The following is a 25835-nucleotide window of genomic DNA, read 5'->3' on the forward strand; positions in this document are numbered from 1 at the left end:
CGGGCGAGAGATGTTGACGAAGGCGAATGTCTTCCTAGATGCCGCCGCGGACGGCTTTCTAGGCTTCTTGGCATGCTTCTGCCGTGGATGTCGTGGCTTGCTATCGAAGATCATGACCACTGGCTGGATCTTGCGACTGACCCTGGCCTCAGGGAGTCGGCCTCGATCAGCGTCAGCTGAGAGCGTTGACGATTCTGATGGCATGTCTGCGGTGCTGAAGGAGTAGATGACAAACCCGATGGTATGTACGGGTTATGTCTTCGCGGAACAATCCATTCACGAGAGCAATGGATTTCTTTGTCTCGTCACCGGACATTGCGGACAGCAGGAGGTCGTTGCTTCAGCTCGCTTGGGAGGCGTGACATCCCTTGCGCTTGACCGGACAAGGCTAGTCTGCTTCACGATCCACTTTCCTAAAAGGGCTACTCGGGCGATATTCACGCCGGCTCAATGCAGCAATGCAACAAGGACGTGGATGAGGAATGCGGCTTTCTGGTCAGGCCAATGAGACAGGGTCACTTCCATATGAATTCAGTAGTTTTACGAAGCCGAACTTACCCTCAACCTTACTAAACAGTCTCGAAATTTCGTTGCGAGACCTTCGTACAAGGATTCATGACTTCCTGTAGGTAGGCCGAGACATTCGCCTATCCAAGTCTATTCATTACTGGATCCTGTGAACAGGCTGTCCTGGTTGTGGAAGCAAACCAGTCTTGGTTATCTCCGATCTGTCCGGAAGCAATGGTATAAGACGCGGCATTTTCAAACAGCTCTGGGTTGTTCATTCCTTCTACACTTTGAATTATCGAGCATCATGTCATCCTTCAGTCCAGAAGCCATATCAGATCTATCTGGTAAAGTAATCTTCATCACCGGAGGTGAGTCGTTCTTGCTACTGAAGATTTTGGGCTCGACTTGATGAGCGGGTACTGACATTTCATGAAAATATAGGAAATGCAGGCTTGGGAAAGGAAGCAGCCCTGCAACTTGCCAAACACAACCCTTCCCGGATCCTGATCGGCTCACGCAGCGAGGAAAAAGCTCGCACTGCAATCGCTGAGATCGTCGATTCAGTGCCAGGAGCGCAACTGACACCCATTCAAATGGACCTTGCATCTTTGGCATCCGTCAAAGAGGCCGCAAACAAGGTTCTCGCGACAACCGCCCGTCTCGATGTCCTGATGAACAATGCAGGCATCATGGCTGTGCCGCCTGCAACCACGGTCGACGGCTACGAGATACAGTTCGGCACGAACCACATGGGCCACGCGCTCCTCACGAAATTGCTCCTGCCACTCCTCCTAAAGACTGCCGAGCAGCCCCGCTCAGACGTCCGTATAGTCACCCTTACATCGCACTCGCACACTCGAGCCCCTGAAGGCGGCATCGACTTCTCAAGGTTGCATTGCGCTGACCCCAGGTCCTCACCCTTGACCAAGTACGGGGTGTCGAAGCTGGCGAACATTCTGCACGTTAAGCAGCTTGCGAAACGTTATCCGAGTATCAAAACAGTGGCTATACATCCAGGCATGGTGAATACCAATCTCAGCACGACTATGAGACAGAGTTTTATTCTGGCCCGGATACTCATGCCCATCGTATCTTACTTCTCGGCCGCAGGCATCGAAAAGGGCGTCTTGAACCAGCTGTGGGGGACGACCAGCGCTGAGGCAGAGAGTGGGCAGTACTATGAGCCCGTGGGTGTTGGCGGTAATGGATCGCCGCCTACTGAGGATGTGGAGCTGGCTGAGAAGCTGTGGGCGTGGACTGAGGAGGAGATGGCGGGCTGGGAAATGCAAGCTAAATTGTAAATTAATCGATGAGCTAAACTTACGGCCAACGTCAAGGACGCGATGGGCGTGAGCACCAACGTCTGTTTCCCGTCCTTCACTTCCCCGAATCGCACATTTATCACTTGTTTACTCACATTCCAATCTTGACCCAGCGAAATCTCAACTTGTGTCGCGATTTGCAGCTCTCCATTCTTCTTCTCGGAGCCCTTACACTTCCCACAGCAGGCCGAGAGCGCCATCATTCAGTGCCATTTGACCGATCGTAATAACAAAGTAATACTGCACCCCGTATGCCCACTCCAGCAAAGGTGAAACGTTCGGGCGTGGTTTTAAGCTTCTTGTACAGACGATATAAGAATAAGTGAGACCTTTAAAATTAAGTCTCACGTTATGTTTCACGGCGGACTAACCTACCCAGTCCGCTGATGAGGTATATGTCACGAATTTATTCCATTGCTAACCGACGTACCCGCCAATAGCAGCCAAAGATATACGGAAGATTTATTCCAGTAAGACTCTCGTTTAGTGAATTTTAAGACGTCAGTAATGCATGCGAAGACTGCTGCATATATCTGAAAGCAATGCTGGCCACATACTATTACTGTACACTAAGATGCATCTAGGTTCCACTATGGTGTCATAATCTTGCTCAGAAAGATCCGTATTACTGATTTGTGCGCGCGTTAAGCAGTGTCATCTCCTTGAGCAGTTGCGCAGGTGTCCTGTCCTCATAGTCCTTCACATCAGAGCGCGCCCCACTTTGCTCCAGTAAATCCATGGCCTCGTCTTCGCATCTTGAGGCGGCGAAATGCATAGGCGTCCACTCGTTCCACTCATAGTCAACCTCATTCAAGTCTGCGCTATGCTGTATCAGGACGCGCATAGTATCAAGGCGACCAAATGCTGCAGCGGTATGTAGCGCAGAAGTACAAGCGATAGGGGCACCGTGTTCCAGCAGCATCTCGATCATGCGTGGATATTGAGACATCGCGGCGCGAGACATTAGAGACGAGTCGTAGGTACCAAGTTTCTTAGGCTGCTGAACAGGATGTAGTGGATCCGCCCCATACTTGAGTAGCACCTCGACCACGTTGGTTCGTTTTAGCCTCACGGCCTCGTAAAGCGCCAGCGCACCGTGGTGGCAGTGGAAGTGGACGATTTCCGGGTCTGCAGACGCGAGTGCCTCCCATACCCAGGCGTACTCATTGGCAATCATCTTATTCATTGTCTCTTTCGCTATGAATTCGGATCTTAGGACGCCTTGGCGGTTTGAGAAGGCCATTAATGTGGACAACACAGCAGCATGGCGGTTCTGAACCGCTAATCTGAAAGCGCGATCGACGTTTCCGATTCCACGTGCCGACACCTTGCGTGCATCATCCGGGCCTTCACGTGGACGGCTCTCTTTATAGATGGTGGGTGGAAAATCGAGCATTATCTTGATCCATTTTGGTTGCGATAGCAAGCTTTGTAACGTCGCGGCGTCGCCAGACGAGCTTGCTTCCAGGAGTGGACGGGCGACGTCCTCACCTATCAGTACATCATCTACACCTCTGGTCGAGATGAAAGAGCCTGGCAGTACCAAATCCGCCTTGGTCATACCCGGGCCTATTTCCATCATAGCTATATCGTGGTGGTGGCGATGGTAGTGATCGTGCTGATGGTGGTGGCGACGGATGGTGATGGACCACGTGGTAGATCTGATGATAGTGGTGGGAACCAAGATCCGTGAGAGTTTTCCAAACTTTAAGTAAGGTTGCTCCGTTCCCCTCCCGCAGAAGAATTGCCACGTGGCGGCTACTCGCGTGTCTCGGGCTAGGCTATCACGTGACTACCCAGGTGGAGTGGCAGGTGTCAGCTGTTTCGTGCTTTACGCCCGGAATCCTGCTTACAACCTGTCTGCTTCGCCCAGTACGCCCGGGCGGACTTCTGCACTTGATGCTGCACGTAGGAATACTCTGGAACCTGTCTGCTTCGCCCAATACGCCTGGGCGGACTTCCGCACCTGGTGCTGCACATAGGATTACTCTGGCTAGGTTATAGTCCGTTGATTGTGGAACAGTCCCTCTGCGAGACGAATCGTTCTTGTTACGGAGATTTTCAAAGAAGACTACGACGCATCCGTTAATCCAATCATGGCACATCAGTCTCGCAACACTAACGTTTCCTAGTATGGGAACCGATACCTATTCACCTTGTTTTGATTACCCTGTGTAATGGCATTCAAAAGGAAGTCAAATACCTCAGCTATTGCCTCTTAGTATACTACTCTCTACCATTCGCTTTCTGCCACTCGTTTATCAACATTCTTTTTCGACCATTTGTTTTCCGTCATTCTTTTGTCACTGGTCGCTTTCGACCGTTATCTTTTCTTCATTTCACACGAGGAGATCGCAAGTCTACAGCAGAATCATCTTAGAGAATGGCGCGTCCTTATAGGTTCGGCTGGACGGGCCTAGTAGCAAGCTTCCTGCTTCTTCTCTCGCTGTTCAACTTTGCAGCTACGTCGCCTCTACTGGACGACCACATCAATAACACCTTAGTCGTACGCGCCGGCGCCAAACCCGATTTTGAAGAAGCACTACCGACCATCACCAAGGCGCAGTATGTGGCGTATCTCAAGAAGCACTTCAAGAGAACCGAAAAGTACCTATTCTACTCTGGTGGAGCAGACAAAAAACAAATCCCACGATTTCTGAGAACGAGCCCCGGATATTTCTTCTATGGCAATATGATAACTGCACCTAAATGGAAAGATCGCTCAAAGCCCCCTCCCAATCACCCATGGTACAAAGAGTTCAAGGTAGACAAGGTAGACGACGACGGCGAAGAGGCTTCCAAGGCCCTGGCAGAAGTCGCCACGGGGACGATCCTGGTCTTCGGAGCTGTAGATTACAAAAACTTTGAGAATTCCTATTTCACGTCAAAAGAAGTCGAAATACTTCATGAAGGAATCAAGAGCGGCAGAATCACCGCGATTCATCACATGGCCAAGAGTGCGAGGAATAAAGATGAAATCATAGCCATCGAAGACGGGGACGGGAAAATTGTTTTTCAACCTGGCATGGAAGGCACTGAGAACGCTTCTATCAACTGCGACGGCACCAGCGCCGACAGCGACCATCCGAGCGACAGCGACAGCGCCACAAAACGTGCTCTCGGAAAATATGGAGTCTGTGGTCCGCCAAAGATCCCTAGCAAGAGGTCTCCTCAAGAGTGCGACGGTAAACCAGGCAACGGAAAGCGCGCTATGGGCTCCAAGAAGCAGAGCGCTGCTTGCCCGTTGAAAAAACCCACATGCACCGCGGTAATGAAGAAGGCTGGCAAGTGCACTACCACCAAGAAGTGCACCGCAGCAATGGAGAGGGCTGGCAAGTGCGGTACCGCTAAGAAGTGCACCGCAGCAATGAAGAAGGCCGGCAAGTGCGGCACCAAGAAGAGCGCCAAGAAGACTCCCAAACACCCTATCAAAAAGAGGCCTGCCACACACCGCAAGAAGACCACCAAGAAACGACCTTCCCGAGCCAAGAAAGCTTCCAGGAAAGGTAGCGGTCGGGGCAGGCACTAAGTACACGCTACCGAACGCGCATGCTATCGGGTTGGTGACAGGGGATCCGGAGGAGGCTCAGGTGGCGGGGAGCAGAAGGCGTAGATGGGTATCGGGTGGGGATACTACACCAAGTATCCAGGTGAGTGGAATGGTATACAAGTGGAGGTTTAAAACATTTGTAGCACAGTGGCCGCTACACCAAGCTAGACTATCTATAAACTTCCATAGATTTTGTCCGAAATCGACCTTGTCTTGCATATCTTGGGCATCGCCTGGGGTGTTACGTGAGAAGATCTCCACATACAACTCACAGTGTTCTATTCTACTTCCAAGCGATCGGCTATGAGCACTCTAACACGTTGGTGTAATATTGTCTATGCCTATCATTGAACAGCCTACCCCACATATCACCTACCACGAGCCCGGAATCAACAGACCATCTTCAAAGATAATGCAGTTGTAGGCAGGAAAGTCGTCAGCTGTGCCACCTTGACCGTAGCTATAGTCGACCGTAAGATTCATTCCCACCTTCTGAAGCGAGCCAACCCCGCAGACAGTGCCCGTCTCACACGTCTATCAAGCCGCCATTATCTAATCTGAAATGTTGTTTTATCTCGGCTCGCAAACGATCCCCAGGCTTCAGCAATCTCTTGCCTTATCTTGTGGTGCCTCCAAGGGGTTGACATGTGCTGATGGACCGTTCAATGGACAATGTTATTCCAGCAGCGGCTTCTGTGGTACCACAGATGGACACTGTAAAGCTGGATGGTAAGCTATGTTCCCAATCTATGAGCGTGTTTCAAGCCAACAATCTTATAGCCATACAGGTTATGGTACCTGTAAGTAGGTCATAGTAACAGTGGGTTGAAGAGAACTATATTATACATAATCTTAATGTTTTAGAGAGTGCGGGCATGGTGTACTAGACCAAGTATCACAGATCCCAAATCTTGTCCTTCTCTACATAGCTGAGCTTGCGCCTCGGATGCACTTTAGTGTGGTCATAATTGGGTACTGGGCTTATTCATATACTGATTCCTGTTTCGCCGCCTCATGCATCCTCATATCTGACGATATCTACCTCCTTACATACTATTCCACAAGTGCAGCACCTTGTGGAGACACCCGTCAAAATGCGCCAGTTTCCGCATCCCTCACATCGCACAGCGAGCTTATCCCTTCCTTTCTTGCTCGCGTTGAACCGCAACTCATCGTCATACCAACTGAACAGCCCTGCCCAGCGATTTATATACTTGCCGCTCTGCTTGGCCCGAGCCATCATCTCCTCCGAAAGCTGCAGCACTTCCTCCACTCGCGCCTCCTCAGGTGGTCCGTCGTCCAAGCGGTTCCCCAGAAGCCGAATGACCTCTTTTGCAAACATGGTGTACTCTGGATGCTGGGAGCCCCATTCCCACGTGGTCACGAACTCTGCGACCCGGTCGACGGACACAAATTCGGAAGATCTGCGCCACAAGGCATTCCCTGTTCCAGACATATACTGCCAAAGTGGGCCCAAGGGTCCAGTCCGGGGCGATTGCATGAGTACGTAGTTGTATTTGTTCATACGGTTTAGATTGGCCACTCTTTCCGAGCAGAACTTGTTGTATTGATCCAAAGTCTTCTCCTTCTCCAGTCTACCTCTAGACAGAAGGTAAGGCGTCTTTTCGGCCAGGAAAACACTGGTAGCCATGTTGCAGTTGATCCCTGGGGAATAAAGCGGGTTCGTGAATCCAGCCGCATCGCCGATAGCTGCCCACGCCATACCGTCGCCGTCGTCGCCAGTCTTATTCGCGATACCGGACAAGATAGGTGTGCTGTAAGTGAGTTGCTTGCGGATGAACCATGTCGAGTTCGTCCCATACAAATCCTTGACGAGTCGGTGGCGATCCATGTATGCTTGCATACGCGGGTACTTGGATGTGATCCAATTAAATTTTCTTTCTGCTTCACAACCACCATACCTTTGTAACTCCTCCGAAGAAGGGTAGACAACATCGCTGCGAAGCGCGAACCCGATGCTCGTGACCCAGCGGACCTTGCAATTGAACCTCTGAGCTACCTCCTCCATCGATGGGTACGAGTCCGAAGGTGTATTGGCCTGGTTGAGGTCTAATAGATAATTGATCATAGCCGTAAGATTCGGGATTGAGCTACCCTCCCATGTGGGAAGCCGAATGAGCCACGCCCAGCTGTAATACATACATTAGCTTACAGCCATGAGAACAGATGAGCTCTTTTCCTCAAAATCCACCATTCAAAACCACTGCTCAGGTATGTGGAGATAGAACTTACCCTTCAGCAATGCAAATATGGTTCGTATGGCAACTCTCGTAGTTATCAAACGGCAGATCAGATTCGTCGCCCGTCATTTCAAAGTACGCCCAGAAAGAGTCTGTGTTGAATCCCTCGAACCGCTCCGACTTACTCTTTTTCGACGCAAAGCGACGGAATCGGCCGGTTGCATCTACCAAAAGCTTGGTCTGTATATCTACACCATTTGTCAATTTCACATGTCCAGCCTTAGGCTCGGTACGGCAAGGCGAGGCTTCGAGATTCGACGGAGGAACCGCAGACGAGCTTATTGGTTTGTCCGGGTCACTCGAACGTGATGTTTCGCGTACTTTTGCAAGCCGCGGCAAGACCGGGTCACTACTTATCGGCGTCCCAGGGACGTCGACGCCCGTACCATGAAGGACCTTCACCCCCAGCCGCTGTGCGTAGAGCGTCAACAGCAGCTCGCTGATTTTGCGCTCGATCTGCAACGTAGCTACAAAATCACCACTAGGGCCATTCGCACAAAACGACGTGACTCCGTCCCAGGAGCCGTCTGGAGGGAGGTAGTAAAAGGCGAGGCCATCCTTTGCACCGAATAACCGCCACAAGACTGAAGTGCTAATGCCGACTGATCTGAGCCAGACACCGAAGGTCGTAAGTGTCGATTCGCCAATCTTGTAGCCTGGCGAGGGAAGTCGCTCGAGCACAGTGATTGAGGGTACGTGGAGAGTCGGGTCGCTTGCAAAAAGAGACTGGGAGCGGAGGCGAAGATGTATAGCGTAAATGAGCGAGTGGATGCCACCACCTACAACCACAACATCCGATGATGATGGCACACCCGGTTGGATATTTTGCGCATTCAGAAAATCGGCATCAAAGAGGGGCTGCGCAGTCGCAGGCACCTCGAGTGGCCGTGGCGAGGAACGAAGTCCGTATTTTTGCCAGAAGTACGATGAGAGGCCGCCGTAAGGAGCTGCCCATGGATCTTTGGAAGGCTGCTTGTATTCTTTGCGGAGAAGGCTCTCGGCCGATGAGAGTCGGGGTGCTTCCATTATAACTCAAGTGTTCATCGGTTGGCAAACTATAAAGTGGAAAAAGAGATCCCACAGAGCGACGGGGTGCTCTTCGATTCATAGTCACTATTTTAGATTAAAGCAGCGAGATATGCCAGGATAAAGATCGGTATCTGATGCTACATCACCAATGAGAGTGTCTCGCACGTCGTATCGTACGATAGCAGGGCGCAAGCACATGCACATGAGCATTTACAGTAGTGCTAGGAGGGATTAGAATCCTGCGTGCCCAGCACATTTGCTTGTGCTTGAGATCGAAAGCGACCATAGGACTGGGGTCTCCGAATTCTCGGGTCGTAGGCGCCAAGCGATAGGTTTCGAACGGTGAGGATGGCATTCTGGCTTTTCGATGGGACCAATCACCCTGGAACGTAATCCTGCCAAACGACGCTTACGCGCTCCGGTAACCTACATCTATGTGCCCTTAATATTCAAAGCCTATGATTGGACCTGGATGGGCAGTATGGTAGACTGTAGGTCCTCCGTATTGGATATTGCTTGTGTCGGCGACCTAAGCCTAATTCTGATGATAGTGCTCGATAGTGCTTGACTTTGAAGTAACAGATTGCGGGGTATCAGACGGAGCATAAGCCATTAGTGGGCTTAGCTTCAATCCTTGCCTTGTGGGGTCATAACGAGTTGTCAGCACTAAATCTAAAGCAGCATCCCACACTGAAAGTGCTAATTGAATGGAGCGAATTATCCAAACCGCAAAATGTTTCTAAACCACACAGCGATCACAAAGCACTACAGACCGTTCGTGAACCAAATTACTATCGGAGTTTCTGAAGCCTCAAACCGAGTACAAAGTTGCTCCGTCAGCAAATTAGACCAAAGTATGTCAAAGTTATTCATTCAAGCAGTAATGCGATGCAGATGCGTTATAGTATTGCCAATAGAATATGGTATGTATTCAGGTGTGCCTTATCATGAAAGGGCTAGCACTAAGGGATAGTATGGAGAGGAACCCAAGCGACGCTGCAACAAAGAAAACCGTCCCGTCAACTGAAGAAGCACCCTGTACACTACCGAGGATCAAAGGTCCAAGAACACTCCCCAGCGTTTCCATCAGGGCCAGACCCGCCAGAGCCTTGACTTTTGCCTCAACCTCATGTAATGCAGCATAGTATGCTTTAACGTAAGAAGGAGTAGGTAATCCGATCGCAAGAAAAATCGTTATGCAGTACATGTGCCAAGCTCTATAAACAAAGGCAAGCGTTAACAACGATAGAGATTGTATAGCAAGGGATACCAACGCCAAGACTAAGTTCCGCAATCTCGTGGTCTTTGTTTTGCCCTGCGCGGGTTCTACATACTTGATGTACACTAACAATCGGGGTACGATTAACGAGGTAGTAAAAATGTAAAGAGCTGCTACGGAGTGGGCAACTGAGATGATAATTCCATTTTCCTTACTAGTGAATTGGAATCGAACCGATGCGTACACTATTAGTGCACTGAAAATGTACGATTGGATGGTATTGTAAAACAAAAGACTTAGTCCAACTGAAAGATGGCGTGGGTTTTTTCGGAAGACTTCTAAAGGCACTAGGATGGTGCTTAGCCACCTCTGTGTTGGATTTTGAGCTTGATTCTGGGTAGATCGACACCCGTCATTGTTGATGCTGCCGCTGTGGTTTTGCTCAAGTGGATGACCCTGTACGCAGAGTTGGAGGTATGAGATAGTAACACCGAAAAGACCGAGGGCAATCAAGAAGCTGGTGATGAAGCTCTTGAATAAACCAGCAACAAACGGGCTGACGGATATTCCGATCATATAAAAGCCGAGCGAGTATCCAATGAGACTAGATGCTTGAACCTCGTGACATTCCGTATATATGGCGTTGAGTGTGAAGTGGAGGAGATTGTCGGATGCCAATCCTTCAAACAGTCTCCCAGACAAGGCAACATAAATATTATTCGCAAAAACTGTGGTTGAAGCTTAGCTCAATTTCGCAGATCATACAAGGAGATCTTACCACCCAATAGCAGCATAACCACACTCATAGAACGGCATACAATCCAGATCATCAGACCACGTTTGCGATTAGTGATGGCCAACCGCTGCAAGACTCCGAACGCAGAAATTCCAACGATATTAGCAACCCCAGTTGTAACAGCAACAAGGCCAGCAAATTTGCTAGATTCGTCACCTTTGCAACTCTTGGGATCTTGACAAAGAAGCGAAGCATAAGCAAAGTACGATGTTGCAGCGGTGCATGCCATAGCGAGTGCCGCGAAAAGTGCAACAGGAAGGACTTGCACAGCTGCCGAATCTTTCTCAGCCAGTAGACCATCTCTAACGCTAGTCGCACTAGCGCCCGTGGCTAGAAGCGCGGTAGTCTCGTTGTTGTATTGAGGTTCTGACGCGTCCATCTTTTGGCGGAATAGTGAAGTGATTCCGTTTTACTGACAATACTCATTGGAAAATTAGTGGAATGGTACAGTATGTGGCGCCAGGGGCCCGAAACTGGTGTTGAGGGATCGGGCGCCGAAGGCGCGTCTAGGGCTTTTCGACCAATCATCGAGCCTCCCAACCATTAAACACTCCTTGCCTCGTCTCATCCGCAATACGCCAGACTATAGAAAACCTCAAAGCATAGCAATATTGATGAATCGCTCAGAAAGTATGGAGTCTCTCCTACATGAGCTGAACGCTTCCCTGGAGTCGGCGGTTCGACGCCTGAATGGAGACGAAAAGTTGGCCCTGCAGGAATCCCTCCATAACACGGAGGCTCTCCCGAACAAAACTACATTGGCTCTAGCTGGCCAGACTTTGGACCTTGTAGCTGAGGTACAACACCTTCTCGAGCCAGGACATCTCATTCTTGCAGACCATTACTTAGGTATTGTGCCCCACTGATCATGACACGACTTCACTGATTACGAAAGGGTACATGAGTACAAAAGCATTGTGTGCTGCAGTGGAATTGAACATTCCCGATATCCTACGGCAAGAGCCAAAGACATTGCCCGCACTCGCAAAAGAATGCAAAGCACGAGCCGACCGCTTAGGACAGATCATGCGCACGCTTTTCAACAACGGAGTATTTTCGTACAACAAGCAGGACAAAACATACCAAAACAACCACGTATCTACGTTACTTCTCTCTGACCATTGGACACAATGGCGCAATTGGGTAGAACTATACGGAAACGAGTTTTACGACATGGCCCGCGGGATTCCTGCTGCATGTGGAGCCGGAATTTCCCGCTCACCGGCCCAAGTCAACTACGACACAGATGACAGCATGTTCAAATATTTCACAGACCAAGGGTGGATACAGAAGTTTCATAAGACCTTGAGTGGAGGCGCTATTGCGCAGGCACCAGGAATCTTAGAGGATTATCCGTGGGAAGAGGTAGCTCATGGTACCGTTATTGATATTGGTGGTGGAGGTGGCGGACTCATTGCCTTGCTCCTTCGAAAGTTCAGAACAATGACCGGTGCGATTCTCGAAGCTCCCAGGGTTATTGAGCAGGCGCGGGCAAATTTCCACACCCCTGACGGTCAATTTGAGGATGTGGGTGGCCAGATACCAGGAGAGAACCTACTCACAGGTGATTTCTTTGTGAGCATCCCATCTTTCGAAGTCTATACACTGAAATGGTGTCTCCATGATTGGGACGACAATAAGGCTGCCATTATCTTGAAAAACATCCGCAAGTCGATTAAGAGAAGTTCCAAAAGTCGTCTTATTGTTTTGGAATCTGTCCTGGAGGATGGTCATACTGGTAGACTGTCGAGATATGCTGACATGAACATGATGGTGGCTGTGGGCGGCAAAGAAAGAGATGAATCACAGTGGAGGACGTTAGGCGAAGAATCGGGTTGGAAGCTGAGAAAGGTCTACCCCCTACGCAATGCATGGCCATACGCAATCGAATTTGTTCCAGTCTGGTTCGAGGGGGAAGCACCACCTGCGGAAAAGGAAATTCCCTCAGTAGAACCTGGGAGCGTGGTGGCTGAAATGCGATTCCTTGAACCATGGGAAAACAAAAGTGGAAACCCTTACATGAGAATCAGTCCAGATCCCGGATACGATCGGAGCAATTTCCAATGGCAAGACTATGCTGTTAAGATATACGATGCGAGGCCAACAAGGAACCAGTTCGTCCTGGATACCCACGGCTTCGCTTTTCATGATGACGATATCCTACAAGAAACCATAGATGCACTGCGAGGCAACAATAAGGAGACCGTCAGAGACCTCTACTATCCACACATCGAAGATTTTGTCAAGAGAATCACCGGCGCTCCTAGAGTAATCATCTTCGATCACACATTGCGAAAACGCAGACTCGAACTCGCTAAAACAGAGAACAACGACAACAAGGAGCAACCTGCAACCATGGTGAGTCGTCTCACTTGAGACGAAGGTATACTAACAACGCCCAGGTTCATTGCGATCAATCCCCGAAGGGGGCTTTGAGAAGACTGAAGATGAACATTGAACCTTGGGAGAACGTTGATGACCTGTTACAGGGTCGTGTTCAGATGTTGAAGTATTAAGCTATCCTCACACTTACTTACACTAGGCTAATACCTACCTAGTGTGTGGCGGCCTCTAAATGGACCTGTGCAAGACTGGCCGCTGGCGACTATGGACTACCAAACCACTCGAATTCATGATATGCATGCGTGCGATCTCCTCAAAGGAGCCAATGAGGAACGTGGACAAACGGCGACATTTACTCACTCAGATCAGCAGAAGTGGTACTATCTCGACAAACAACGAACAAGTGAAGTCACAGTGATAAAAATCTGGGATAGTTTAAGCAACGGAGTCAGCAAATGTGCGTTTGAGCTGGAAGTCATCTGCGGAAAATATGCTAATAATGATAGTCTGCGCACATGCAGCTTTTAACCATGTCGATACACCCCTTAATGCCGAGCCGAGAGAAAGTGTCGAGGTCAGATGTTTAGTCATACACAGCCCAACGCCTTAGATCTACCAGCATCCTAGTACCGATTCAGGTTCCGGCGACAGTGGTGTGTAGGAAAGCCATCTGAGGTGTTACTTTTACAGACGTACTAGAATTTAGCTCGTTTTCCCTAGCCTCCGCTGTGACCCTGATGTTTGTGTTCCAACACGTGACCTCGTTTTACGCCCACCGGTCCCCGAAATTCGTAACCTGTTCCAACCAATCACGACATGAGCGTTCGCGTATAATCATATATCACAGGGTTGTCACTTGAGATTAGGTAGGGTTCAGACACTCTGGTTCTCCAGGTTGAACGGACACACCATGACCGAAAACGGAGACAATGTTTTTTCCCACACAGTCGATGTGCTGATCATCGGCGGTAGCTACGCTGGCCTTTCGGCAGCCCTTACTCTTTATAGGGCATTACATACGTGTATCATCTTCGATAACAACACACCACGAAACCACTACTCAACTCCTATGCGACTAACATCCACGTGGGAGAATCGTTCCCCGGGAGACATGCTCGATGCATCGCGCACCGAATTACTAGAAGCCGGCTTCACGAAATTCGTTTACAATGGGATAAAAAAGATAGAAAAGCTGGACGATGGACGTTTTCGGCTTTCCGATGATGCAGGAAAACATTGGTTAGGGCGCAAGGTTCTGTTTGCAACGGGAGCCCAGGATGTTTTTCCGAACGTGGAAGGATACCAAAGCTTGTATGCGAAATTGATGTAAGTAGCGAATTCAAAGCCAGCTCGTCTTCTAAAACGCCTCTGCTAATTGTACCTTCGTAGCTTCCACTGCATGTTTCAGTTCGGCTTTGAACTCCGAGGTTCCGCTTCAGCTGGCTTGCTGGCCGTAGATGGACTTGCAAATGCATTTCAGGCGACGATACTGGCTCAAGATGGCCACAAGTTTGTGGATAAGATGACTATTTACACCAATGCGAACTCAGACCTCGCTACACAGCTCTCATCTGCAATCACTACACCAGGTTTCGCAATCGACGACCGAAAGATCGAACGTCTTAGTTCAAACGATTCCTTTGCAGAGATTGTGCTTCATTTCGAAGATGGGTCCTCCTCCACCGAGGCTTTTTTGGTTCACCGCCCACTGACGAAGGTCGATACAAAGCTCATTGATCAGATTGGCGTTCAACTATCAAAGATGGGGGTTATAGACGCCGCCCCACCGTTCTGCAAGACGAACGTTCCAGGAGTCTTTGCAGCGGGAGATTGCGCGAGTTTCGCAAAGAGCACCCCTACCGCTCTATCTATGGGGGCATATGCAGGGTGTGGGATTGCAAGGGAGCTCCCAAAGAGTCCGTAACTCCAGTACAACTATAGATACAATCTGGAAAAAGTTGGTTTCAAATTATGAAAACAGTCTGAATATACCAAAATCCCATCTTGGATGCCCAATCCGACATGTTTAAGTTGCAGCGGAGATCTTCACCCTCTTGACGGGCTGATCCACCTCTATTGGTGGCGATGCCGAGCGTTTCGATGAGATACCCAGCGAATCTTTTCTCTCGTACCTTCTCATATTTTCAACTACCCGTCTAATTCTTTGGATTGCCTTCTCCAAATCGGTATCCTTGACTGAGAAGCCTACTCTCATCCAACCTTTCTCCTTCTCTGGCCCGTGATATGCTTTCCCAGGAGATACTAACACACCTGCGCCTTTCAATAGCCCAACCACGTCGGACTCCTCATCCCAGGACGTCGCTTTTGTTGCCATCTTTGCGAAAACATACAGTCCAGCGTTGCAGGGGATGTATGGAATTTGGTTCTCTTTAAAGAAGGACGTCAGTTTCTGGTAAGCGATGGAAAGCCTTTGCGAATTGAGCGCAATGAGCGAGGGAAGCTTTGGTGATGTGAGAAGATTGGTGACGAAGATCGTAGAGAGCGCAGAGATCTGGGTGTTGGCTGCCAGCGCTAATGCAACAGCCATTTCTTCGTTGAACTGTGTAACAGTGCATCCCTAATGGATTTTATTAGTATCATAGCTCGTGTCTGGAACAAGAGTATTTCAGTACCATTCTGAAACCGCTCTGACCGAAGTCTTTGCTCGTACTCCAGATCACATGTACGCGCGATTTGTCTGCTCCAAGTTTGTCTAGATCTAAGGATAAAGCAGAAACAAACTCGCGAGGTTCAGCAAGGTCCGGAGCATCGAAGCTAGTCAGCGCATAGACTTCGTCAGAGATGAAATGGATGCCGTGTCTCTTGCAAAACTGGATGCAGCCTTCCAACACAGCTCTCGGGTAGTAGAGACCAAGAGGATTGTGAGGGTTGCATATCATGAGCGCCTTGATGGGGTACTTGGCTGATATGTATGCCTCTTCTAACGACGGAAGCAATTCGTCAGTAAAGTTCGATTGGAATGAAGGAAGGTCCACTGCGACAGGATTGACGGATGATCGAACACGCATCCCGAAATCGAAACCATTCCAATAAGGACCAGGTACCAGAATCCCATCGCCAGGGTCGCAAATGTTGTACAACAATGCGTCTATGCAGGCCATTGCACCAGGAGCGGTGGACAGGTGGGACGGAAGTACCGTAACATGTGGGTTGAAATATCTGTTGAAGAAAGACGCATACGCATCCAGAAGATCTGGGTCGCCAGAGAAGCCACGTGGATACGAAAAATGCTACATAATGTTGTTAGTCAGGATGATCGCTGTGTAGGCAATGGGGGAGACTACTTACTTGCGCCTCAAGCTGTTGCGTGATAGCATCTCTGCACAGTTCAATCAACTCTGGTCGAATAAGCCAGTTTTCAGCGGTAGAAAGATCGATGTTTGTGTTGTGTTTTATGCTCCGTTGCTCAACAGCCCCTTTGATTTTGGGCATGATTGCTTCAATGTTTGACCATCCCCGACTAGATAGACTCAGACCCGTGGGAGATTGCATGGCTACTTTCGAAAAAGAAAGACTGATCCACAAACCTTGAAGACGTTTTGGAATGTTTTGTTGTTGAAGAGATCATCATTATCGGCAAAATTGGTAGTGGCGCAGCTGACCGAAACAGCCAATCAGAAGAGAAGCGTCGTTCGACCACACCTCGGACCCCGATTCGGCAACACAACCATGGAAGTGTGAATACGCCTATCTCCGTTCCAGAAACAGTTCATGAAAGGGATCCATCTGTCAAGCTGTAGAAGCTCGCAGACCTGACGCCCAACTCCTTTCTTGATTGCATTGCAATGGCACTGCTTCAGCCCTTAGTGATCTTGTATTACAGCTACCCCTTAGCTTTGTATCTAGTTCTGTCTTGCTCACTTCTCGTCAACCATTACCTTCATAACAAAGCCTACATTTCGAATGTCTACCACAAAAAGAGGAACCTTGTCCGTGTGATCTGGTGGATGCAGCTATTTCTGGCCATTTGCTTCTCTGCAAGCGTAGGCGCTGCAATTCCAGGTTTTGTCTCGTCTTTGGGGCAGGAAGACGATCATAAGTTAAGTCAGGCTAGCCTAGTGAGTCTTTTGTTATGAATGCGCATTGTATGACTCCTTATCATCTTAGATCTCACACGTCGCTATCCTCTTGTATTACGTCGCCGGTCTGCTCCCAGATCCCGAGGATTCTTTCCAACCGACAACATCGAATTTCCATGCCTGGGCAACTGCGGTCATTCTTGAAATTATCATATCGGTCTTTGAAAAGAAGCCTCGCGGAGAAACCATAGACGTCATCAAATGGATATTCCGGGTCAGTAGACTGTTTGTTCTATCGTGTATGTGCATCATCTACGTCTTACCGAACAACAACAACTATGAAGATGATGGAGAGAATGAGAGCCTTCTGCAAGGACCATCTCGTGCCACATATGGCTCTGCAGGCAATGACACCAGTAACGGAAAGCATTTGAAGTCGTCCACGGCTGGAAAAGGGAGCTGGTTGGATTATTCAATAGGTTTTCGAGTGCTATTTCCGCATATATGGTTTGTGTATTCATTTTCCAAATTCATTCAGAACTAATTAATTGAGTAGGCCATCTGGAGACCTGAAACAACAGATGTACCTCCTAGTATGTTTTTGCTTGATGCTTTCTCAGAGAGTTGTCAATATTCTAGTTCCTTATCAACTGGAAATCTTGGTTTCATCGTTAGGGACGGGGAAGATGCCTTATCAGGCCATTGCACTGTACATCCTGTTCCGCGGTCTGCAAGGCCAAGAGGGTGTACTGGGGTCTATACGCGCCATTATTTGGATCCCCGTTCGCCAGAATCTCTTCAAGAGACTGACTTGCGCAGCGTTTGAGCACATCATGACATTATCTCTCGATTTTCATCTTAGTAAACGCATTGGAGAAGTCATGAGTGCTCTTAGTAAAGGAAGTGCACTGAACACGTTCCTAGATAGTTTTGCGTTCCAGCTGTTCCCTATGGTTTTCGACCTTGGAGTTGCATCATTATACTTTCTCATTCGGTACGATGCATTTTACTCTCTAATTCTGATTGGAGTCATGTGGAGCTATATCTACATGACCATATACATGGCGCAATGGAGAGCAAAGGCGCGTCGCGAAATGAGCACTAAGGACCGTGAAATGGACGCAGCAAAGTAAGTCAATCCAGGCTTCATCGCCATTGCTTCTTGGAGAAAGACCTCTGACAGTGAAATAGGATGGATACAATGATGTCTTATGAGACTGTGCACCACAACGGAGCACTGGACCAAGAGTCTGCAAAATTCGCAGGTCACGTCGAAACCTACCAAAAAGCCGAATTTTCCGTTCTTTTCTCTCTAAGCTTACTTAACATCACGCAAAACACTATCCTTGCATTCGGCATCCTGTTAGTTGTCTTGTTATCCTCCTTTCAAATTGTCAATAGTCAACAAACGGTTGCCATGTTTGTCAGCATACTAGCCTATTTCACACAGCTCCAAGCGCCGCTTCAGTTCTTTGGAAGCTTCTACAATCAAGTTCAGAACAATCTCATTGACGCCGAGAGAATGCTGGCTTTGGTAAGATAGATTTTCGTCAAGCTCTGTGCAACAGACGCTGATACAGAGCCATTAGTTCAACGATAAACCTACTGTAACTGAAGCTCAGAATGCCAAGGAAATCATGCGGTGCGACGGCAGAATAACCTTCTCAAACGTGTCTTTCGCATATCACCAGCGGAAGCCAGCAATCAACAATGTTTCGTTCACGGTAGAGCCTGGAACAAAGACGGCCATTATCGGCGAAAGCGGTAGCGGGAAATCAACCTGTCTTAAGCTCCTTTTCAGGTTCTACGACGTATCTAGTGGAAGTATACAGGTAGATGGGCATGACATCCGCAGTCTCAAAATGCTGAGCTACCGAAGACACATTGCGGTGGTTCCGCAAGAGACAATCCTATTCAACGCTAGTATACTCTACAATTTACAATATGCGAAACCAGATGCGGCATTGGAGGAGATTTACGAAGCATGTAAAGCTGCAAGTATCCATGATCGAATAACCGAATTCCCTGAAGGCTACGATACCAAAGTTGGTGAAAGAGGACTAAGACTATCCGGTGGAGAGAGGCAAAGGGTGAGCAACCCCAATATTCTTTGACCAGCATTACTGAGTCATGATAGATTGCTATTGCGCGTGCACTACTCAAAGACCCCCAAATGATATTACTTGATGAGGCAACTGCATCACTAGACTCTCACACTGAAAAACAGATTCAGGGTGCGCTTGAATATGCCACCAATGGCAGAACAACGATGACAATCGCCCACCGACTCTCTACCATAACTGATGCCGACCAGATTCTTGTCTTTCATCATGGGGAAATTGTAGAGCGAGGGACGCATGAAGAGCTGATACGCAAGCATGGTAGATATTACGATATGTGGGAAAAGCAGACAAAGAAGCAGGATGCGAACAAGGCTCAGGATGACAAAACTTCCTTATAGTGCGAGATGAGGGCTCTCATTAGAAGAATAGTCTTCTATACTTTATGTCTGACCGAGTGCGTCATCATACAATCTAAAGCTGTTTACAAACCGTCGCCCCGACCAAACATCGGTGCCATGAGGAAATCGTGAAATGCCCACATAAGCCACATGACTAATCTGACTAGGGTTATAACAAATGGGGCAGTATTTCCATCCTTCTGAATATTCCTCTTTGTCAATGATTCCATTGCTGTCATCACAGGTCCCCAAAGTGCGACAAAGATTGATGCACCGAGTCTTGTCCACTCTGAATCTGCAGGCCTGTAATATGGAATTTCGGAGAGATATTTCTGATATGATGTGGGCAACTCTGCTTCTTTTGCGCCTTCTCTCAAGATGTCCTGAATCGTGGTTAGAGTGATAGAGGCTCCTTGTTTGATTGTCTAAATATTTTGAAGGATTTCGGATGCACTCTCACCATGTAACGCTTGCTAGGGTGCGGCATTGGCCGCCGAGATAATGCAGTACGCAATGTCCTGAGCACGACACGCGGACCGACTGTTTCTTCCGATTCCTTATCCAAGGGCTCTCCTGCAAGGCAGACGGCGGTGTAAGCAATACCTCCGCCTTCCGACGCCAACACTTGACGATACTGGTCCGCAGTGATGAGATAAGCGACCCCAAGAACACCTGGTGTAGTGCAACTTTCTAAGTCAACGGTTCGTTCTACGGAGATAGAACTAAATGAAGGTTCTGAATACGGTAGTCCCGGAATTTCCATGATGAGTTTCCAGCCTGGTACGCGGACTCGAGCAGACGAGAGGGGGACGATACCTCGGCCGCCGGTGAATTTGGACGAACTCATGTTCGACCCATATGCGAAATACCACAGTGTTTCGGACTTTTCGCACATGTTGAATAGATTGGATGCGAGGTTTCATCGACGAAATAATTGCCATGTAACGGCGTTGGTGTTCGTGTGGCATTAGTACGTTCAAAGACACATAAACTTCGGTAGCCGATTGCCATAGAGGCATAGCTCCACGCGTCAAGTGCGCAAAAGATACTCCTGAATTATGAAAGTGACATCCGTCATTGGATCTGGTTTTCAGTCACCCTACATGCATGAGGCCATTCCACGCGCAACATCCTTATCAATGACAGTGTAAACCTCAAACAATGTCACCAGCTATCATACTGTCCGAAATTTCTAGGGTGTTGGACACTCCAATATCTTTGTTAGATCTGAATGCGAGTTTCATTCACAACGGGGGCGATTCACTGTCCTCAATTCAACTGCAGGCCGGGTTGAGGAAACATGGAATCCGAATATCGTTCGAATCAATATTCGCCGCTAGTGCCCTGCAAGTGCTTGCCGACAAGGCACCTGTCTACACGCCACGAGACATCAAACATGCAATCGCTCAGACCCAGCGTGCAGGGCTCAAAAGAGTCCATCTCGATACGGACGACCTATCAGTAAAACGCATACGCAGAGACAGTGTTGCATTGTTGGCTACCGAAGAGCAACAGCCGTGCGCGAAATGTCCAATGACGGAGATGCAATTATCCCTTGTTCGCTCTACGCAAATGAATCCTGGTCGCAACGTCATTTCATACTACGAGGAACATAAGCCAGAAGCTGTACCTGCAGTCAAGTTGGCATGGAAAGCGATTATGAACACAGAACCAATTTTCAACTTGTCCTTCGAAGTGGGAGAGACAGAAGGCCATATGTATGAAGGTGGTCCGGGTCGCTTCGCTTGGGAGGAGATAAATGTCTACGACGAAGGATGTTACCTACGAATGTTGAAAGCGGAGCCACAACATGCGAAGATTACTGAAGCCCAAGTAAGAGTCGTTACCTTGCAATCATCCAAGGTCAGAAGTAAAAGCACCATAATCTATAGCTTCCACCATGCTCTGATTGATGGAGTCTCATTTAGCCTTCTTCTCTCTAAAGTGAAGAAGTGCTTAAGAGGCGAAACATACACACCAGGTCCTTCGTACACGTCGTTCGCTCTACAGCTGAAGCTACTGCAAGAGCGCGAGCACGAGTCCGCTGTGCAATTTTGGAGGACGCAAAAAAAGAAGTATCCTTCTGCAACAACGCGATTACTTCTTCCCGGTCGCCCAGACGGCATACAACGAGAAACGAAAGGTCTTGAACAGGTCGAAGTCGAATCGTCCCCAGAACAGCTTGTCCAGCATGCTAGAAAATTAGGCGTAACAGTTGCGTCGCTCTACTATGCCGCATGGGGTCTTGTACTTTCGAGGTATACTGATTCCGATCAGGTATGCTTTGGTGCAGTTTTATCTGGGCGTACGTTACCGATTGAAGGTGTAGAGACCGTAATCGGACCGACTATCAACACTTTGCCTTTCTCCCTTCGGTTATCTCATCACAATCTAATTAGAGAGTATATCAGCGAAACTTTCGCTGAACTGCTGGGGTTGACGACCTATCAATGGAGCACACCGAATCACGGCTTCGTGCGAAACTTCGACTCAGCAGTTAATGTTCGATTCCACGGGCCTAACTCCACTCTCGGCTCCCTCTCTGACTCCGTCGGATGCCCGTATGGTGTGGTATACTCGGATATTCCAATTCACATTGAAGTCGGAGATTGCGGTAAAATTACCATGAGTTATCACGCCGATAGCTTCGCAAGACACCATATGGCATGTCTAGGCGCAAGCTTTGCAACTGCTTTGAAGGCTATTATGAACCCCGACTCCACCCTCAATCTATGTCTGAAGTCATTCATTACGACGGATCAACTTAGCGAGCTCGGAAAGCTTGGGAATTGGGCCTCGAAACGTTCGACGCATGCTCACAGTAGGGATACTCTGGTGTCTCTCTTCTCAAGATCCGCAGAGTCTAATCCTGCCGAAACGGCCATCGAGTGGCGGTCAGGGACTATGACCTACTCTGAGCTCCACGAGCAGTCCTCCCATCTCGCGAAGTCCCTAGCAGTACATGTTGTACCAGGTGATGTTGTATGTGTAGATGCTGATCGATCGATCAGCTGGATCGTTGCGATCTATGCTGTTCTTAAAGCTGGCGCAACCTACTTTCCCCTCGAAAAAAACGTACCCGACATTATCCGAGATACCAACTACAAATCGGCGGGTGCTAAACTATTCCTTACTGCACGACCAGCAACGAAGTCAAGAATGCCAGCGTCGTGCAACCTTTGCCTTTCAGTGGAAGAGCTGTTACTAGAGAACAATACTTCAGACTTGTCAACCAAAACTCCTCATCCGAAGTCCAACGCGTACATTTGTTTCACGTCGGGATCTACTGGAAACCCCAAAGGAGTGCTGTGCCGTCACGACGGATTAGTTGCATTTCAAAATGATTTCAGCGTACGACTCTGCTCTCGATCTGGCTGGAGAATAGCCCAATTTATGTCGCCCGCTTTCGATGGAAGTATTCATGAGATATTCTCAACCTTGAGCTACGGGGCAACATTGGTACTCCAGGATGAATCACAACCACTCGACCATTTGAAGAAGGCGGACTCCGTAATCCTCACTCCTTCAGTCGCCCAGATCCTCGAGCCGTCAGACTATCCAAACTTGAAGGCTGTATACCTTGTTGGAGAGGCCGTTCCACAAAGCGTATGTGATATCTGGGCAGAACACAAACAGCTCTTCAACATGTACGGCCCGACCGAGGCTACCTGCGGTGCAACAATCAAGCGATTAAAAGTAGGAGAACCTGTCAGTCTAGGTTCAGCGACTCCTTCGTCAAGGATCTATATCCTCGATAGCAAGCAAAGCATTGTTCCTCCTGGTGTTATCGGAGAAATCTATCTGGCTGGTGTGCAAGTCGCACATGGCTATGTGGGGCGTCCTCGAGAGACCTCAACCCGATTCTTTCCCGATTCTGTCTGCCCAGAACATTTCGGAGAATTCATGTACAAAACAGGAGACCGAGCCTACTGGAGCGACAGTGGGGAGTTGATGCTTCTTGGCCGCAATGACCGGCAGATCAAGTTACGTGGCTTTCGGATAGACCTTGATGATCTGGGGATCCGTATCGAAAGAGCGCATGAAGATTGCACCGGAGCTGCTGTCGCTGTAAATGACGATGAACTGGTTGCCTTTGTTCAGCCTGCGAGTTTGAACATGCAGTCCTTCAGAGCAAGCCTTAGTCAGCACATACCTCCGTATGCGCTTCCCCGTCGCATCAAGGCTGTAAAAGCTTTTCCAATGACTCCCGCAGGAAAGCTAGACTACAGATACATTTCGAACTCGGACATCATTGACGAGCCACGGAATGGTCAAAGCATTGCTACCTCCGAAAAGATGGTTCTAGCGTGCCTGCGAGAGGTCCTTGGCATGACAATGGACGCTGAAACCCATCTCGATTCCAATGTCGACGATGTCTGTGCTACTTCTATTGTTCTGATCTCCCTCGCCCATCGCCTGTCGCAGAGTTTCAAGCGGAAGATCTCGGTTCGTTTGATCTTGGGCTCACCGTCATTTCGCGACCTGGCTAGTGCTCTAGCAGCCTTGCAGCACCCGAACGACATTGCGACACAGACCAGTCTTGGAGATCATGGGGTTTCCCCCATAGAAAAGGATTGGTGGTACAAGTATCAAGTCAACTCAACTACGTCGCCCTTCAATGTTTCCTACTCGTGTGATTTCCCCAGGACGATGGAGCAACAGCGGCTTGTCTCAGCTTGGGATACCATCTTGAGCCGGCATCGCATTCTCAGCTCTCGATACACCAATGGAATCTCAAGATCATACAGTGAGGTTCCACCTACCGTAAAACAAGTCCAGCATATCGATATACCGAAGGAAGTCAATGACCCATTCGATCTTAAAGTCGACGACCTGATCCGCGTCTTACTATCGCCAACCAAGATGCTTGTCGTTGTCAGCCACATCATCTGCGACCTCACGACCCTCAGAAAAGTACTTCAAGAGGTGGCAGATGTATATCATGGAATAACGCTAGCACCTGTGGCAAAAGCATATTCACATCATGCATGGTCGGTGCCAGCTCCACTTGAAAACTTGTCATTTTGGCGCAATTATCTTTCCAACCCATCATTGTCAGATTTTTCCGTTGGTAAAAACACGCCCAGAAAGCAATGGGGCGGCTCATCATACGTCTGTGAAATTCCACAAAGCCTTTACAATTCCCTCCTTCGCTTCTCATCTGCTAGAAAGGTCACGATGCATCAATTGGCATTAGCATCGGTGGCCCTGGCGTTGCAACACAAAGAAACACTTTGCGACATCACCATAGGGGCTCCGTATCTGAATCGAAATTCCGAAGACGATCTCGAAGTAGTAGGTCTTTTCTTGGAGCCTTTACCCATCCGGATTCAGTATCCCCAAGTGGAAAACAACTTGTCCGACTCTGAACATTCGGACTCTTCCCTAGGAACGGAATTAAAGCAACTTTCATTCATCAAGTCGGTTCAACGCTCCAGCAGGGCCGCGCTTTCTCATGCAGTTCCGTGGGACCAGCTACTTTCACATCTGGGCATCAAACCTGATTATCCAAATCATCCACTGTTTGACGCCATGGTTACATTCCACGATCTTGACCACGACCTGGGACTTCCTATTGACGGCGTCACATCAGACGACACTTGGGCGGAAGGTTCGAAGTTCAAGATTATGGCAGAGTTCACTGCAAGTAGGAAAGGCTGTCTGAAGCTGAGGCTCGAATACAGCGATGAGTGTTTTTCTTGCGAGGATGTTAGGCATATGCAGAGGTTGATCGTAGCGGCACTTGGTGGTTTAATGGAAGGTAAAGATTATGATGAGATTGTGAGAGTGTTGAGGTCTGTGCAAATTTCTCAGAAGGAAAGTTAATCACATTGTTCTAGCGGGATTTTTGACAGTGGTATCATGCCGTGGAATTTGGACCGTTTGATAGACAATATACTGTTCGTGCCTTTCCAAAAGAGACAAATGATACGTAGGTCTTGATTTGAACTCGCTTTCATTTATGGTATCTGATATGCCAGTCAAACATCAGTATCTTCAAAGTTGTTACGAGAGAGCGGTCCATTCAGACTATGCTTGAATAACACATTGGAGTCCCACCATTGTTTTGTATCAGGCATTCATTCAACATTCAGAGTAAACTTTCGACTGCGATTTTGCGATGCAGGATCGTGTGGTGCAGAATAGCGGCCGCTCAGCCAATCAGACCCCACCACTCTAACATTTATGCTATTGGCTAGCAGCAGCCATGTTCTTCGGGCGCCGAGTAGTTTTCTTCGGGGCCCGAAAGAATGTAAACCTGCCGAAGCAAGCTGGAAACAACAAAACAAGCCGAGGCCTTTCG

The 25835-nt window shown here is 48.7% G+C and overlaps 8 protein-coding genes across 8 annotated transcripts; 5 read left to right on the plus strand and 3 right to left on the minus strand.

Moving 5' to 3' along the window:
• Nucleotides 1-918: 918 nt before the first annotated feature.
• N0V89_001732 (uncharacterized protein) lies at nt 919-1811 on the plus strand (the record flags this gene model as incomplete). Its single annotated transcript, XM_056210543.1, has 2 exons — nt 919-926; nt 1031-1811. The coding sequence occupies 2 exons, from the start codon at nt 919-921 to the stop codon at nt 1809-1811; spliced, it is 789 nt and encodes a 262-aa protein (XP_056074016.1).
• A 646-nt stretch (nt 1812-2457) lies between these two features.
• N0V89_001733 (uncharacterized protein) lies at nt 2458-3414 on the minus strand (the record flags this gene model as incomplete). Its single annotated transcript, XM_056210544.1, has 1 exon — nt 2458-3414. The coding sequence occupies one exon, from the start codon at nt 3412-3414 to the stop codon at nt 2458-2460; it is 957 nt and encodes a 318-aa protein (XP_056074017.1).
• An 801-nt stretch (nt 3415-4215) lies between these two features.
• On the plus strand, nt 4216-5361 carry N0V89_001734 (uncharacterized protein; the record flags this gene model as incomplete). Its single annotated transcript, XM_056210545.1, has 1 exon — nt 4216-5361. The coding sequence occupies one exon, from the start codon at nt 4216-4218 to the stop codon at nt 5359-5361; it is 1146 nt and encodes a 381-aa protein (XP_056074018.1).
• A 1033-nt stretch (nt 5362-6394) lies between these two features.
• N0V89_001735 (uncharacterized protein) lies at nt 6395-8669 on the minus strand (the record flags this gene model as incomplete). The annotated part of the gene is made up of 2 exons (XM_056210546.1): nt 6395-7532; nt 7636-8669. The coding sequence occupies 2 exons, from the start codon at nt 8667-8669 to the stop codon at nt 6395-6397; spliced, it is 2172 nt and encodes a 723-aa protein (XP_056074019.1).
• A 2650-nt stretch (nt 8670-11319) lies between these two features.
• Nucleotides 11320-13203, plus strand: N0V89_001736 (uncharacterized protein; the record flags this gene model as incomplete). Its single annotated transcript, XM_056210547.1, has 3 exons — nt 11320-11536; nt 11583-13045; nt 13090-13203. The coding sequence occupies 3 exons, from the start codon at nt 11320-11322 to the stop codon at nt 13201-13203; spliced, it is 1794 nt and encodes a 597-aa protein (XP_056074020.1).
• Nucleotides 13204-15056: 1853 nt separating this feature from the next.
• On the minus strand, nt 15057-16483 carry N0V89_001737 (uncharacterized protein; the record flags this gene model as incomplete). The annotated part of the gene is made up of 3 exons (XM_056210548.1): nt 15057-15608; nt 15664-16281; nt 16340-16483. The coding sequence occupies 3 exons, from the start codon at nt 16481-16483 to the stop codon at nt 15057-15059; spliced, it is 1314 nt and encodes a 437-aa protein (XP_056074021.1).
• Nucleotides 16484-18487: 2004 nt separating this feature from the next.
• N0V89_001738 (uncharacterized protein) lies at nt 18488-19531 on the plus strand (the record flags this gene model as incomplete). Its single annotated transcript, XM_056210549.1, has 3 exons — nt 18488-18604; nt 18693-19160; nt 19208-19531. The coding sequence occupies 3 exons, from the start codon at nt 18488-18490 to the stop codon at nt 19529-19531; spliced, it is 909 nt and encodes a 302-aa protein (XP_056074022.1).
• Nucleotides 19532-20692: 1161 nt separating this feature from the next.
• On the plus strand, nt 20693-25357 carry N0V89_001739 (uncharacterized protein; the record flags this gene model as incomplete). The annotated part of the gene is made up of 1 exon (XM_056210550.1): nt 20693-25357. The coding sequence occupies one exon, from the start codon at nt 20693-20695 to the stop codon at nt 25355-25357; it is 4665 nt and encodes a 1554-aa protein (XP_056074023.1).
• Nucleotides 25358-25835: the final 478 nt, after the last annotated feature.

The sequence above is a fragment of the Didymosphaeria variabile genome, assembly GCF_027946475.1.
Source record: "Didymosphaeria variabile strain IMI 356815 chromosome Unknown scaffold_2, whole genome shotgun sequence".
Taxonomy (NCBI): domain Eukaryota; kingdom Fungi; phylum Ascomycota; class Dothideomycetes; order Pleosporales; family Didymosphaeriaceae; genus Didymosphaeria; species Didymosphaeria variabile.